Here is a 12,336-nt window from a genome sequence, read left to right on the forward strand (position 1 = left end):
GAATTGTTTAAGTGGACAAAGACTATAGAAAGCTACAGCACCAAGGGATTTGGGAATCCTCATCCATGAATCATAAAAAGCTAGAACCAAGTTCAGTAGCTAGTGGGAAGGCAAATGGAACACTGGCCTTCATTTCAAAAGGAGTGGAATGTGAGATAAAATTAGGGAAGCTTTGCTAAATTATAGAAGGTACCAGTCAGACAATAGTTATAATATTGAACAGTTTTCATTCCTTAGCTAAAGGCCCCAAGAAATATCAATATATGGGTAAGGAACCTAGAAAATAAGAGGAGACCTTATAAAAACATGAGATTTTTGATGGCTTGATAGGGTAGGTGTGGAAAGGCTACTTCCCCCTGTCTAGGGGGAGTCTAGGGCCAGAGGGCACTATCTCTGAATAAGGGATCACACATTGAAGTCAGGGACGAGAAGGGCTAAATGGTGATGGCCTCGTGGTACTACTGCACTATTGCTACACAGTTCATCTAGAGAGCTGGGTAATGTCCTGTATTCATATTCCACCATGACAGATGATGGAATTTAATTCAGTAAAGTCTAACAACAACCACAAAACTATTGTCGATTCTTGGAAAAATCTGATTCACTTATGAAAACTGAAAGAACTGCGGATGCTGTAAATCAGGAACAAAAACAAAGTTGCTGGAAAAGCTCAGCAGCACATCTACGTTCTCCTCGCAAAAAGACCCTGAACTACCTGTTGCCTGCCACTTCAATGCACCACCTTGCTCCCTGGCCAACATCTCTGTCTCCGGCTTGCTGCAGTGTTCCAGTGAAGCCCAACGCAAGCTGGAGGAACAACACCTCATTTTCTGCTTGGAGACCCTGCAGCCCTCCGGACTCAATATTGAGTTCAATAATTTTAGGGCCTAAACTCTCCCATGTCCCAGCCCCCTACCCCACAGACCAGGCCTTGTTACCACTTAGCCTGCCATTACACACCCCCTGTTTTTAGTCACTAACAGTCCCCATTAACACCCTCCCAACCTGATCGTTAGCAACTCCTTTGTCTGCCCAACTCTCTCTGGGCTCTAAGCTATTGTTTACTCCCTACCCCACCCACCTCCCTATTGTCTGCATATAAACTGATGTTTTCCCAGCCACTATCAGTTCTGCGGAAGGGTCACCGGACCCGAAACGTTAACTGTTTTCTCCTCTACAGGTGCTGCCAGACCTGCTGAACTTTTCCAGCAACTTTGTTTTTGTTCCTGATTCACTTATGTCCTTCAGGGAAGCAAACATATCTACTAGCGACTCCAGATCCACAGCATTGTGGTTAACTCTTGCTTGCGGTCTCAGCAATGAATGGGCGAAGCTCACATCCTGTAAGTGAGTAGAACAAGGAGGGAATTTCTTTTGACGGTCACGAACATGTGGAACTCTTTCTCACAAAGGGGTGTGCAGGCTGGGTCGTTAAGTATATTCAAGGCTGAGATAGATTTTTATTTCGGTAGTGGAATCAAGGGTTATGGGGAAAGGCAGGAAAGTGTAATTGAAGATTATCACATCAGCCGTGATTTTGTTGAATGGTGGAGGAGACCCAATGGGTTGAATGGTCTACTTCTGCTCCTATGTTTAATGGTCTTATAAAATTGTGCTCCAATTGAGCTCAACCATGAATAGGCCTTGTAATAGGTCACACCTTTATACAAATTCAGTCATGGGATATGGGTTATCACTGACTAGGCCAACTTAACATTTATGGCCCACATCTAATTACGTGGAGGTAGTTAGGATGTCAACAATGTGGCTGTTGGTCTGGGGTCTATCTATCCATCCAGACCACAACATTTGGAAATAAAAAGTGACTTTTTAAATGACAATACATAAAGGTTACATGGTCAGTTTTAGGCTTGTTTTTCATTCTAGATTTCCATTCAATTTAAATTTCATCTGCCACGGTGGGATCATTGGAGGAGTGGAGAGGGATAACGACAGGGTGGTGCAAAAGCTTAAGTCAAACATCTGATAAGGAATTTAGCATCAGCACATTTAGCAATGTGTCAAGGGAATGGATGAAGTAAATTACATGGAGAAAATTCACGTAGAACAATTATTTGAAAAGATGTATTCAGCCAAATACCAGAAGATTCACATTAGGTCTTAGAACTGTCCATTAGAGCCAACTCTGGAAGAAATTTGATTAGACTTGTGAACTTCCAACCTTTCAAGATCAAACATTACAACAGATAGGTCCACCACAAATGTGTAATGTTATCTCAAGACCAAAAATGGTGCATTCCAGCCACATCTTCAGATAAAAATCTCAACAAGATTCTTTCCTTACACTATCATTTCACATCTGAAAGACTGCAAAGGGTTTGCCCTACTCATCCATTATAGAATTTAAATTTAGGCTAACTGATCAAGTGAATAATGGGAATTGTATTAGACAAATTATCTGGAGCCCTAGGCCAATATTCTAGAAACTTGTGTTTGAATCCAATTGCCACAAATGGTAAAATCTCAGTTTAAAAAAAAAAATCAATCAATCCACAATCAAATCCTGAATGCAACCATGTAATCGTTGCCAATTATAATAAAAACCCATCCGGTTTACTAATGCCCTTTAGGAAGACAATCTGCTATTCTCATGCAGACTGGACTACTTTCAACTCCAGACACACTTATGTGGAAGATTCTGAATTTCTCGGCCATCTAAATCAGTTCCAGGGAGTGAAGGATGGGCAAAAAATGCCAGTGACACCCACAAAAGAAGAAAAACTTGCACATTAGCCATTCACTTTTAATGAAAGGTGTCTATTGTGTGACCCCAAGGCCCTCCTCAGCATAATAACGCGCTCTCAGAGCCCAGCCAATAAGCCCAGTTTGGTGTTGCTGTATTTCAAAGTTATGGGTATGGTGGCCTTGATAAAGCTCTACTTAACTGTACTGCTCGTCCATGGAGTAACCCTGAATCACTTAGGTGCTACTATTAGAAAATGAGATATGCACAAAATAATGGAGCATGGATTAAAACCTATCCCTGGTGCACACCAAGAACACAATGAAAATCTGGTACATTCTTGAAATACATTACAAGATTTTGGACTTAAATCAACTAGACTTGGAATACTAATGTACTTAATACATCTTACCAAAAACAGGTGCAACAATAATCTTTGAGGGGAAAACAAAAGTATTACACAATGATACAAAACCTCATGAAATTTCATTAATGGTGAAACAAAGTTAGAGAAATAAATATGGAAAAATTAGTGCAATAAAAAAATTGACAGATCATCAGAACATCAACAGTTGTTGGAGGAGTAAACATACATTTTAAGAACAACGACCTTGCAAGCAGAACATCTTGGCTGTCAACAAATTAGCCTCAATGCGGGCACCAAAAATTCTTGAATTGGTTGCACGTGAATTCGCATTTGCAAAAATTTAATAGCAGTGCTGACTGCAGTTGGAAGCTTCACAAGGTTGCCTTATCCCAAGCTGAAACGGCAAGTTAATGAGTCAGCAGTTTCAACACAGTACACTCTAAGATGTGACTGGCTCAGTTGCAAATCTGTATTCTGTATACCCCTGCCAACCTAAAGAAAAAACACTTATTAATTAAGTTCAGACTCCATTCAGAGTGTCTTTTAATAACATGCCCAAACATGATCCCCAGATCCAGTGAAACACTGGCAAATGCACATACCTGATGTGAAGAGACTCTGTGGCTCTGGTGCTGTTGGCCAGTCGTGTGTTGATGGTGATGAAGTGGGATAAAGCAGGCTGTTTGGGAGGGGATTGGGATGTCTGAAGTTACTGTTGTCTGAAAAGAGTGACTGGGATTCTGCTGCAGCCCCCTCGAAAGGAGACCTTGCATTATGATTCGATGAACTAATGGGGACGACTGGATTGGGTTTTGTTAAGCCTGGGGGTGGTGACGGTGTTTCACTGGTTGGGATCTGAAAAACAAAGGCATTTGCACATTAGTATTTATATTGCTGCAGAAGTACAATCTAAATAGAGAAAATGAGAAATAAAACAAAAAATCAAAATTTCCATTGACTCTGGGCTGTTTCAATAAGAGGTGCAGCTGTCCAGATAGATGCAGTCAACGTACAACTCTTCACAGCACTTCAGCAGATTTGAAAGGCACCTCAAAGTTGAGTCGAAAATGGTTTGACAAGTATTTTTCACATCTTTAAGCTCAGTGTCTCTCACTGGTATAGACCATTCAGTCTTTTCAACTCATTCATCATTCCGTGGCTGACTTGCATCTGGACTACACTTCTTTTGACACCAAGCTAAGTAAACGTAAATCATTCTTAAATTTTTTTTCACTCAGACTCCAGATCCTTTTGTAAAAATGAAATTTCTATTAGGTTGAGTATTAAAAGATGTTTCATTATTTCACATTTAAGTGGTCTACCTTGGAATCAAGGACGAAGGGTACAAATCAATGCTGAATTATTTCCATCCACTCACATTTCATCACACAAAAATCAAAGGAGATACAAGCCATATTTATCCAACTGGTCCTCAAGTTAACTCTTTTCAACACTTGAACCTCCACATGAAAAACTGTCCTCAAGATTGGTTGTGGGCAAAGGCAGGATGCACATGGAATCATCTCAAGCTCCAGCCTCCCCTTCAGGTCACACTTCTGAATACATCATAGCTCCTCGATGCACATTGGAACAAAATACGGGCAGCCCTCTTCAACAGCAGCTTTTCAACCATATGACTCAAGGGAAATTGGGGACAGCCATTAAAAAGTGGCTTTCACCACCCCAACACCTCTCCATCACCACCCATTTCATGAAGAAATAATCTGATGAATCTGAACTCTTCCAAGGCAACATACCCTTCAAAAGGTCCATCCAAAACTGAATTATGAGATGAGGTCTAAACAAGCTCCATGCAACTGAAATAACTTGTGGTTCTAGGTATTTCAGTCCATTAAGTACAAACTTGTCCTCTGTCTTGTGGTTTATTTTTAACTCATCTATACCTGAAACCCCTTTGCTTCTCCAGTTTAGTCTCTCTCGTTTGAAGATGACTTCCTGATTTTGGTCTTTGTTAACTGGACTTCATGTTCATTATAATGAATTCCACCTACCTGCTTTTGCCCATAAACTCAATCTGATGCAGCGTAACCTCCTACTTCCAACCTCAAGATATTCCGCCTACTAATTTAGCAAACACGGATTTTCAACTCTGATCCCTCATCCAAGATATGGAGAGCAGTTAAGTTTCCATTCCCCTCACAAACACACCTGTACACATAGGCTGCCAGAGTACACTCAGTCTCCTTTCGTGTTCCAACCTCCAATTGATTTTCAACCCCCATTAAAGTGCATCATGCATTATTCAGTCAGAACAACTATCAGAGTTTCACAGGTCACAGATGACTCTGACTGCACAAACTAAATTTTAGTCCTCACTTTATGTCCTTAAAATTTCAAGACAAAATACCAAAAAGACCATTCAGGTCAAAACCATGCAGGTGTCAACCCCGCAAAGTGCACATGCTGCTGAGCGTTGTGCCTCTTTCTGGGAAGATGACAATTAGTGGGTCTCAGAATCCAAACTGCTCAAATATCAGATTAAGTGAAGCATATCTCAACAGTGCCTCCTGCATTTCTCCTCAATAGGCTGTTGCTTTGCTTAAAACCCTTCAAACTAAATTTCAGCTGAAGCATTCTTTGAGGTTTTCACAGAAAATGGAGCCCCTGGAAGCAGCTACATGGAAACCTTCCCATTTTACAGGCGGTATTTCCAGTGTATTTTAAATGTGCCAATTAGACAATTTGCAATTCTGCACTGTGCAGTCATGTTTCCATGTACCTTCTTTTACTTTCTAAATTCAAACAATGAGGTACAAATTACCTGTTTAACTGCATCATAAGTCTTAGCACATTAAAGCTCAAATCCTCAACAGTTTCTACGTTCCTATCATACCCCCTTCACCCTTTCAGTTGCTGCACTTTTCGCCCTGTGATTCAATAATACAAATTCAGAAAGGGACTTAATTTTCAATTTCATGTCCCTCTCAAGGGACTCCTGGGATCATCTTAGTCTCCTGGGATTATTTTCTTCAGGAACACTTCCATCAATTCCAACTTTTTTCTGCATTGCTGTGCCCAACACTCCTCTAACAGAAACAAAAACAGAATTTGCTGGAAAAGCTCAGCAGTCTGGCAGCATCTGCGAAAAAGGAAAAGTCCGAGTTAACGTTTTAGGTCCAGTGACCCTTCCTCAAAACTGATGATAGCTAGGAAAACATCAGTTTAAATGCAGAGGATAAGGAGAGGAAGGGGGTAGGGAGTAAAAATTAGGTGGGGATAGAGCCCAAAGAGAGAGAAGAACAGTAGGATAGACAAAGGAGTTGATAACAATCTGGCTAGGAGAGTGAATAGCTGTTAATGGGGACTTTTAGTGATGAACGATAGGTAGCGTGCAATGTCAGGCTGAGAGATAATAAGGCCTGCTGTTTGGGGTAGGGAGCTAGGGCATGGGAGATTTTAGGCCCTAAAATTATTGAACTCAATATCGAGTCCAGAGGGTTGCACCGTCCCCAAGCGGAAAATGAGGTGTTGTTTTTCCAGCTTGCGCCGAGCTTTTCTGGAACACTGCCGCAAGCCTGAGACAGAGATATTGGCCAGGGAACAGGGTGGTGTGTTATTGGCAGGCAACAGGTAGCTCAGGGCTTTTTTTGTTGTAAGCAGGACACAGATGTTCTGTGAAGTGGTCACCCAGTCTACACTTCGTTTGCCTAATGTAGAGACCACCACATTGTGAGCAGCAAATGGAATAGACTTGATTGTGGGAACTGCAGGTGAAGTGTTCCTTCACCTGGAAGCTATATTTGGGCCCTTGGATACTGTGAAGGGAGGAAGTAAATGGGCAGGTGTTACATCTTTGTCGGTTGCAGGGGAAAGTGCTGTGGGGCTCTAGGTGAGTGTTTGGAGTGAAGGAGAGTGGACCAGGGTGTCCCAGAGGGAACAGTCCCTGCGCAAGGCAGACAAGGGAGGGGAGGGGAATGCGTGTCTGTTGGTGGCATCAGCATCTGATGGCCTTATAAACGTGGATGCTGGTGGGATGGTAGGTAAGGACAAGGGGAACCCTATCACTGTTGGGCGAGGGAAGAGAGGGGTTGAGGGCGAAAGTGCGGGAGATGGATCGGATCCGGTTGAGGGCCCTGTTGACAATGGTGCTGGGGAATCCTTGGCTGAGGAAGAAGGTGAACATTTGAGGCTCCCTTGTCAAAGTTGGCCTCATCTGAACATATGTTACAGAGATGGAAGAACTGAGAGAATGGGATGGAGTCTTTAGAGGAAACAGGGTGTGAGAATGTATAGGGAAGAAGGGAAGGGAGGAGTCAGAGATAGCCCAGGTGAAAGTGAGACCAGGGTGGAAATTGAAGCAAAAATCGATGAACTTTTCCAATTCTGGACAAGACAGGGAAGCAGCACCAAAAGTATCATTGATATATAGGTGAAAGAGTTGTGGGTGGGCCCGAATAGAACTGGAATGAGGAATGTTCCAAGGTCCCCATGAAGAGACAGATGTAACTGGGGGCCATGTGGGTACCCATGGGCAGCCCTCTGACCTGAAGAAAATGAGGAGTTAAAAGTGAACTTGTTGAGGGTGAAGACAAGCTCAGCCAAGTGGTGGAAGTTGGTGTTGGGTGGGGATTGTTTAGTCCTTTGCTTAAGGAAGAAGCAGAGAGCCCTAAGTCAGGATTAACATCTGTTAGACTCCTCTAACAGGTGTTGATTTTGCTGCTATTACTGTTTTTTCCTTGGAACTCTACCAAAAACACATTTGCATCTCACACCTCACAACCTGCATTCAAAAGCCATTTAAAAGGACCTCTTGTCAGCTTTCCATATTTCCCTTGAATTCTATATGTTCTCCTGACAGTTTACCTTTCCAACCCATGAACAAAAATTTAATGTGAAGAGACTCAAAATCAATTTACACAATGGTACAAACGAACTTATACCATTGATCCATCTCCAACATTCTAACATTTGAAAGCTTGCTGGTCCCCTCGTTTTCACTGGCTTGGAAGGTGAGACTGTACTGAATCTAATGGCCATAACTTCCAAGTGATGACATCACATTTATGTGAATGAGGACAACAGGTACATATGCTCACTGCAGTATGCTGTTCACATGTACCTTTATCACTGGTTCAAATTACTGCAACATTGTTTAATGGCATTGTGCGAGAACCTTCACAGTGATTGCATGAGTTGAAGGCAGGAGCTCAACATAATCTGTTCAAGCAATAATTGCATCTAGCAATAAATGCTAATAATGCTCACATACCAAACATGGAGATAATAAACCTGTCATTTTCCCTCAATCAGCCAAGAAGCCTGGAATATCAAGATGTAGACATATTCTATGCAGAACACAATGTGCCTCCAAGGAAAATAAAGGCAATAAATTGGACAGGGACTCTTGCTCTTTTCCTGGTTTTTCCTACAACCATAGACACCTGCTTATCCTAAGTTGACAACAGATGCAAATTCATGCCAAGAGACAAGAGCATCATGGACTTCAAGAATTCAATGAGAACATTACCAGAGTAGACCAGGGATCCACAAACAGATTGCAAAGGGTCACAAAAATTAGGAATCCAGTTAGCACCGCTCTCTGCCGGGCACCATGTTTTATCACTGAGTGGCAAAAATGTTCTTTGCATCCATATTTACAGTGAGAGGGAGGAGCTGTGGCCAAGTGGTTTAGTGTTACGAAAAAGGATCAAGAGATAGTGTCCAGAAATTGGGATTATCTCAACCTGCTATTGACCCTTACACACCAACTCATGCAGTCAAGTCCAGCAGCTATCCTGCTATAACATGCCCGCACTGACTGTATGACAGTGGATGGAATGGATCACCCTAGTCAAAGTGCATGAGAAGAGAACACAGGCCCTGTAACTGTATTGGTGTTGTCATATTCGTTATGTCAGGTAAAATGCTGACTGCAGCACAAGTATGATGACAGCTTAGAGCCAAATACACAAAATGTTAGTATCTGTAGCCTGCAAGAAGGATGAATTAATCTTCCTGTGAACTATTCAATGACATGTGGGCTATCAATTCATTTGCTGAAGATTAATGCTGTTAAGGAGCATAGTGGAGGGACCATTATTAGACTAGTCAACAGCAAGCCACATTGTGTATGTAAACTCTGAATCATTTTTGGCTTCTAAAATTAAAAATAGATTCAATGTAACAACCATTGGAAGACAAAAGTGAATATTACTGAAATACCTTTGTGAATGTTGTTAAAGCTGTGATTATTTTTTAAGTAGCAAAGCTGATCATCTTATTTTCCTGTGCCTTGGCCTTTGTACAATCTTGTTTAATTACTGGCTTAAACTTTCCAGCAATTAAACCCTATTGGAAATACCGATAGTCTGAAATTGTAATAAGGTTTAATTGAGAGAAAGTCTCTTTGGAAGAATTCATGCAATTTATGCGTTGGTGCTGGTGGATGTGGTGGATGTTGCCGGGGGTTGCTATTAATCAGTGTCGGAATCAAAAGTCAAGAAGTTTCAGACAGGTCTTTGTCTCCTGATTCTTGCAAATATGCTTTTTAATCAAAAGTTTACATTCTCATTCATTAACATGTTTGTGCTCCTCTCCGATAAACCCCACACTTCAACATACAAACTGCATCATCCTGTTTAGCATCTTTCAGGTGATTTTTCTCCCAGATAACTTATGGATTGTACTACTATAGATTATTTCACATTTGGCACTAGTCTTATTGATATTTCTTAGGAGCATTTCTAACAGTTTTTTTTAAAATGGACCAATGATCATAACTAAATTAGCAGAGCATTGCAAGAGCCCAGAATTAGTTTCATGTACTTGCATCCCAGTTGTGGGGTACAGGATCCTAATGGTTTCAACAGTTCTCTGAAATATGGTGCATTACTGGATTGAAACTATGATTCCTTTTCTTTATTTTTCGCATTTTTGTTGGAACTAAGCTGAAGTTGAGAGTTGAACATTTAACAGCAGCAGTAGCAGCTTATTTTCCAGCACGAAAATAACATTTGGTTCTGGAAACTGGCCTGGAAAGTCAATTATAGGCTAATGATTATTTTAAGATTACTGCAGACATTTCAGCTCCTGGGATATACTGCACTCCAGGACGGGCAGTCACTTGGATGTTAAATAGGAGGCCAGTACCTGACCAGTCAAACAAACAGATTTTGAAAAGACAGACAATATATTGAACTGGTTTAGACTGGGCTTTGGGCAGAAGGCAACATGGCTGTGAAAGCTGCTGGAGGGAGGATTTGAATACTATCTAGTTATATCCAGTTCCTGAATTATTCAAAGTTCTGAGAAAAAAAAAGAGCCCCAGTCTTTAAGACATAAGTAAAAGGCTCCAGCAGTCTGCAGAAACTGTTTGCGTTGACCAGTGACTTTGGAATTCAAGATATACAGTCCCACATGCCTGTGAACAACTCATTGCCCAAGGACTGGATCCAAGTTTTGAACAATGGTTGCTAAACCAAGTCAACTGGACAATTACAACTTTCATTCTTTTTAACTTATAACTTAAATGTGTCTCTCAGAGACAGCACAAGCTCAGGGGTTATGATCAAAGATGATTGGAAGTAAATTATAGACATTAATCAGACTACCCTGTTAAACTTTGCTTTGCTGAAGGTACAGCATTAACAAAAACTATTAATTTCTGTTATGAACTTAGTGTCTGATATCTGTTACTCATAGTCTGGTTAGAAACAATTGGGCAATTTGGAGGGTCATTGAATATTTTAATTGCACTGTGTTGCGAGTCCTATTTGATATGGCTCATGATCCTGTGTAGCAGATGTTACACCATTCTAAAATTAAATCTAGTTCAAAACAATTTCAAAATTCTCCCACTTCTCTACCTGCAAGAGCATAGATCCACTGCCATTGGCTCGCAAATAAAGGTAAATGATCCAAGCTTTAAAGGAATATCATAAAAGGAGAAAACAGACAGATTAAGCAACAAAGATGTTTGGGGAGCAAACTTCAGAGATTTAAAACAAAGGCAGCTGAAGTCGCAAGTCAAGGATGGATTAATTAAAAATGGAGTCAAAGAAACAAAGAACTGCAGATGTTGGCATTCAGAAACAAAAACAAAAGTACTGGAAAAAGCTCAACAGGACTGGCAGCATCTACGGAGAGAAAGCAAAGAGTGATGTTTCAGGTCCAGTGATCTTTTGCCAATTAAGGAATGCACAGACTTCAGGAATAGAAGAGCTTGATATATATACAGCCAAAGCCGCAGAGGGATTGGAACATAAAAGCAAATTTTCCAATGCGCTTATCTGTAGTGCATTTAAAAAAAAAATGCGAGAATTAAGCTGAGCCACATCTGGCTTTATTGCAGCAATGGTTGGTTGAAACAACTATACATATATGATGCTTGGAAAGGTTGAAGGTAAAGCAGGACTAAAGAGCCAAACAAGCTAATGCCTAATCTCATATTACAAAGAGGTCAGTAAGAGTACTGTTATGAAGGCCATACGCCTAAAATTAATCTAGAATGGTGTTCTCATGAGGGTCAAGTCAAGGCATTTAATTGGCAGATTCACAAAGGTTTCTTTTGTATTTGGCTGTGTTTTCCCAAAAGAGGGTTGCAAACTGAAGATAGAAATGTCAAGACTAAATTGGCACACAACCTTAAACGAGTCAGAATTCTAAATGCTGGAAAATAATCACAATGCATCAATCAGTAAAAGAAAAATGCGTGAAAGTAAATAGAAGGGCAATTCAATTGGATTAAGACTGACTGAACAGAGTATAAATTGGAGGTAAGAATCCAAACGTATCTTACCTGTTGTAAATTGTCTCCATTTCCTAGACTGAGTGCTTCTGGTGGTTTATCCACGGGTCTGCAAAAAAATAGAAATTGTAACAAGTTGATAAATGTTGTGCTTGCAACAGTCCTGAGTGCCAGTCTGCTGATTTCAGATTTTGTTTTTTTTTTTTAAATCCAGGTGACAAGCAAGGCTCTCAGAGCACGATCCCATCAGCGTTCATGGACGTAAAATCAAAGTTGAGGTGAATTAGGAATTAACCAAGAGATTACAAAGCTCAGGTTTTTCTACATTCAAGTGAACAGCAACAAATGAAATAATTATGAAGCCATTGCTTGGTCTATGTCACATGCCTGAAATCTGGTTTGGCACAGGCATTGGCTCGAGTTGCACTGTTAACCAACACAATTGGCTGCAGAGTGTGGAGATTAAAATTTGAGCAGCAAAACCGTACTTCAGGGTCCAGATGGCCACATTTTCATGATCTTGGATAAAAAAGGTACTTTTATTAATACACTGACATT

At 40.8% G+C, this 12,336-nt stretch overlaps 1 protein-coding gene across 14 annotated transcripts in view; it reads right to left on the reverse strand.

Annotated features, from left to right (window-relative positions):
• Nucleotides 1-12,336, reverse strand: part of cnot4b (CCR4-NOT transcription complex, subunit 4b) — a 149,741-nt gene that overhangs the window by 65,035 nt on the left and 72,370 nt on the right. For all 14 annotated transcript variants that reach the window (XM_048608000.1, XM_048607995.1, XM_048607997.1 and 11 more), the window contains 2 exons: nucleotides 11,830-11,887; nucleotides 3,674-3,926 (listed from right to left, as the gene is read on the reverse strand). In XM_048608000.1, the coding sequence (XP_048463957.1) occupies nucleotides 3,674-3,926; nucleotides 11,830-11,887 (311 nt within the window). The remainder of the gene's footprint in view (nucleotides 1-3,673; nucleotides 3,927-11,829; nucleotides 11,888-12,336) is intronic.

Source organism: Rhincodon typus, chromosome 18, assembly GCF_021869965.1.
Source record: "Rhincodon typus isolate 14 chromosome 18, sRhiTyp1.1, whole genome shotgun sequence".
Classification (NCBI taxonomy): domain Eukaryota; kingdom Metazoa; phylum Chordata; class Chondrichthyes; order Orectolobiformes; family Rhincodontidae; genus Rhincodon; species Rhincodon typus.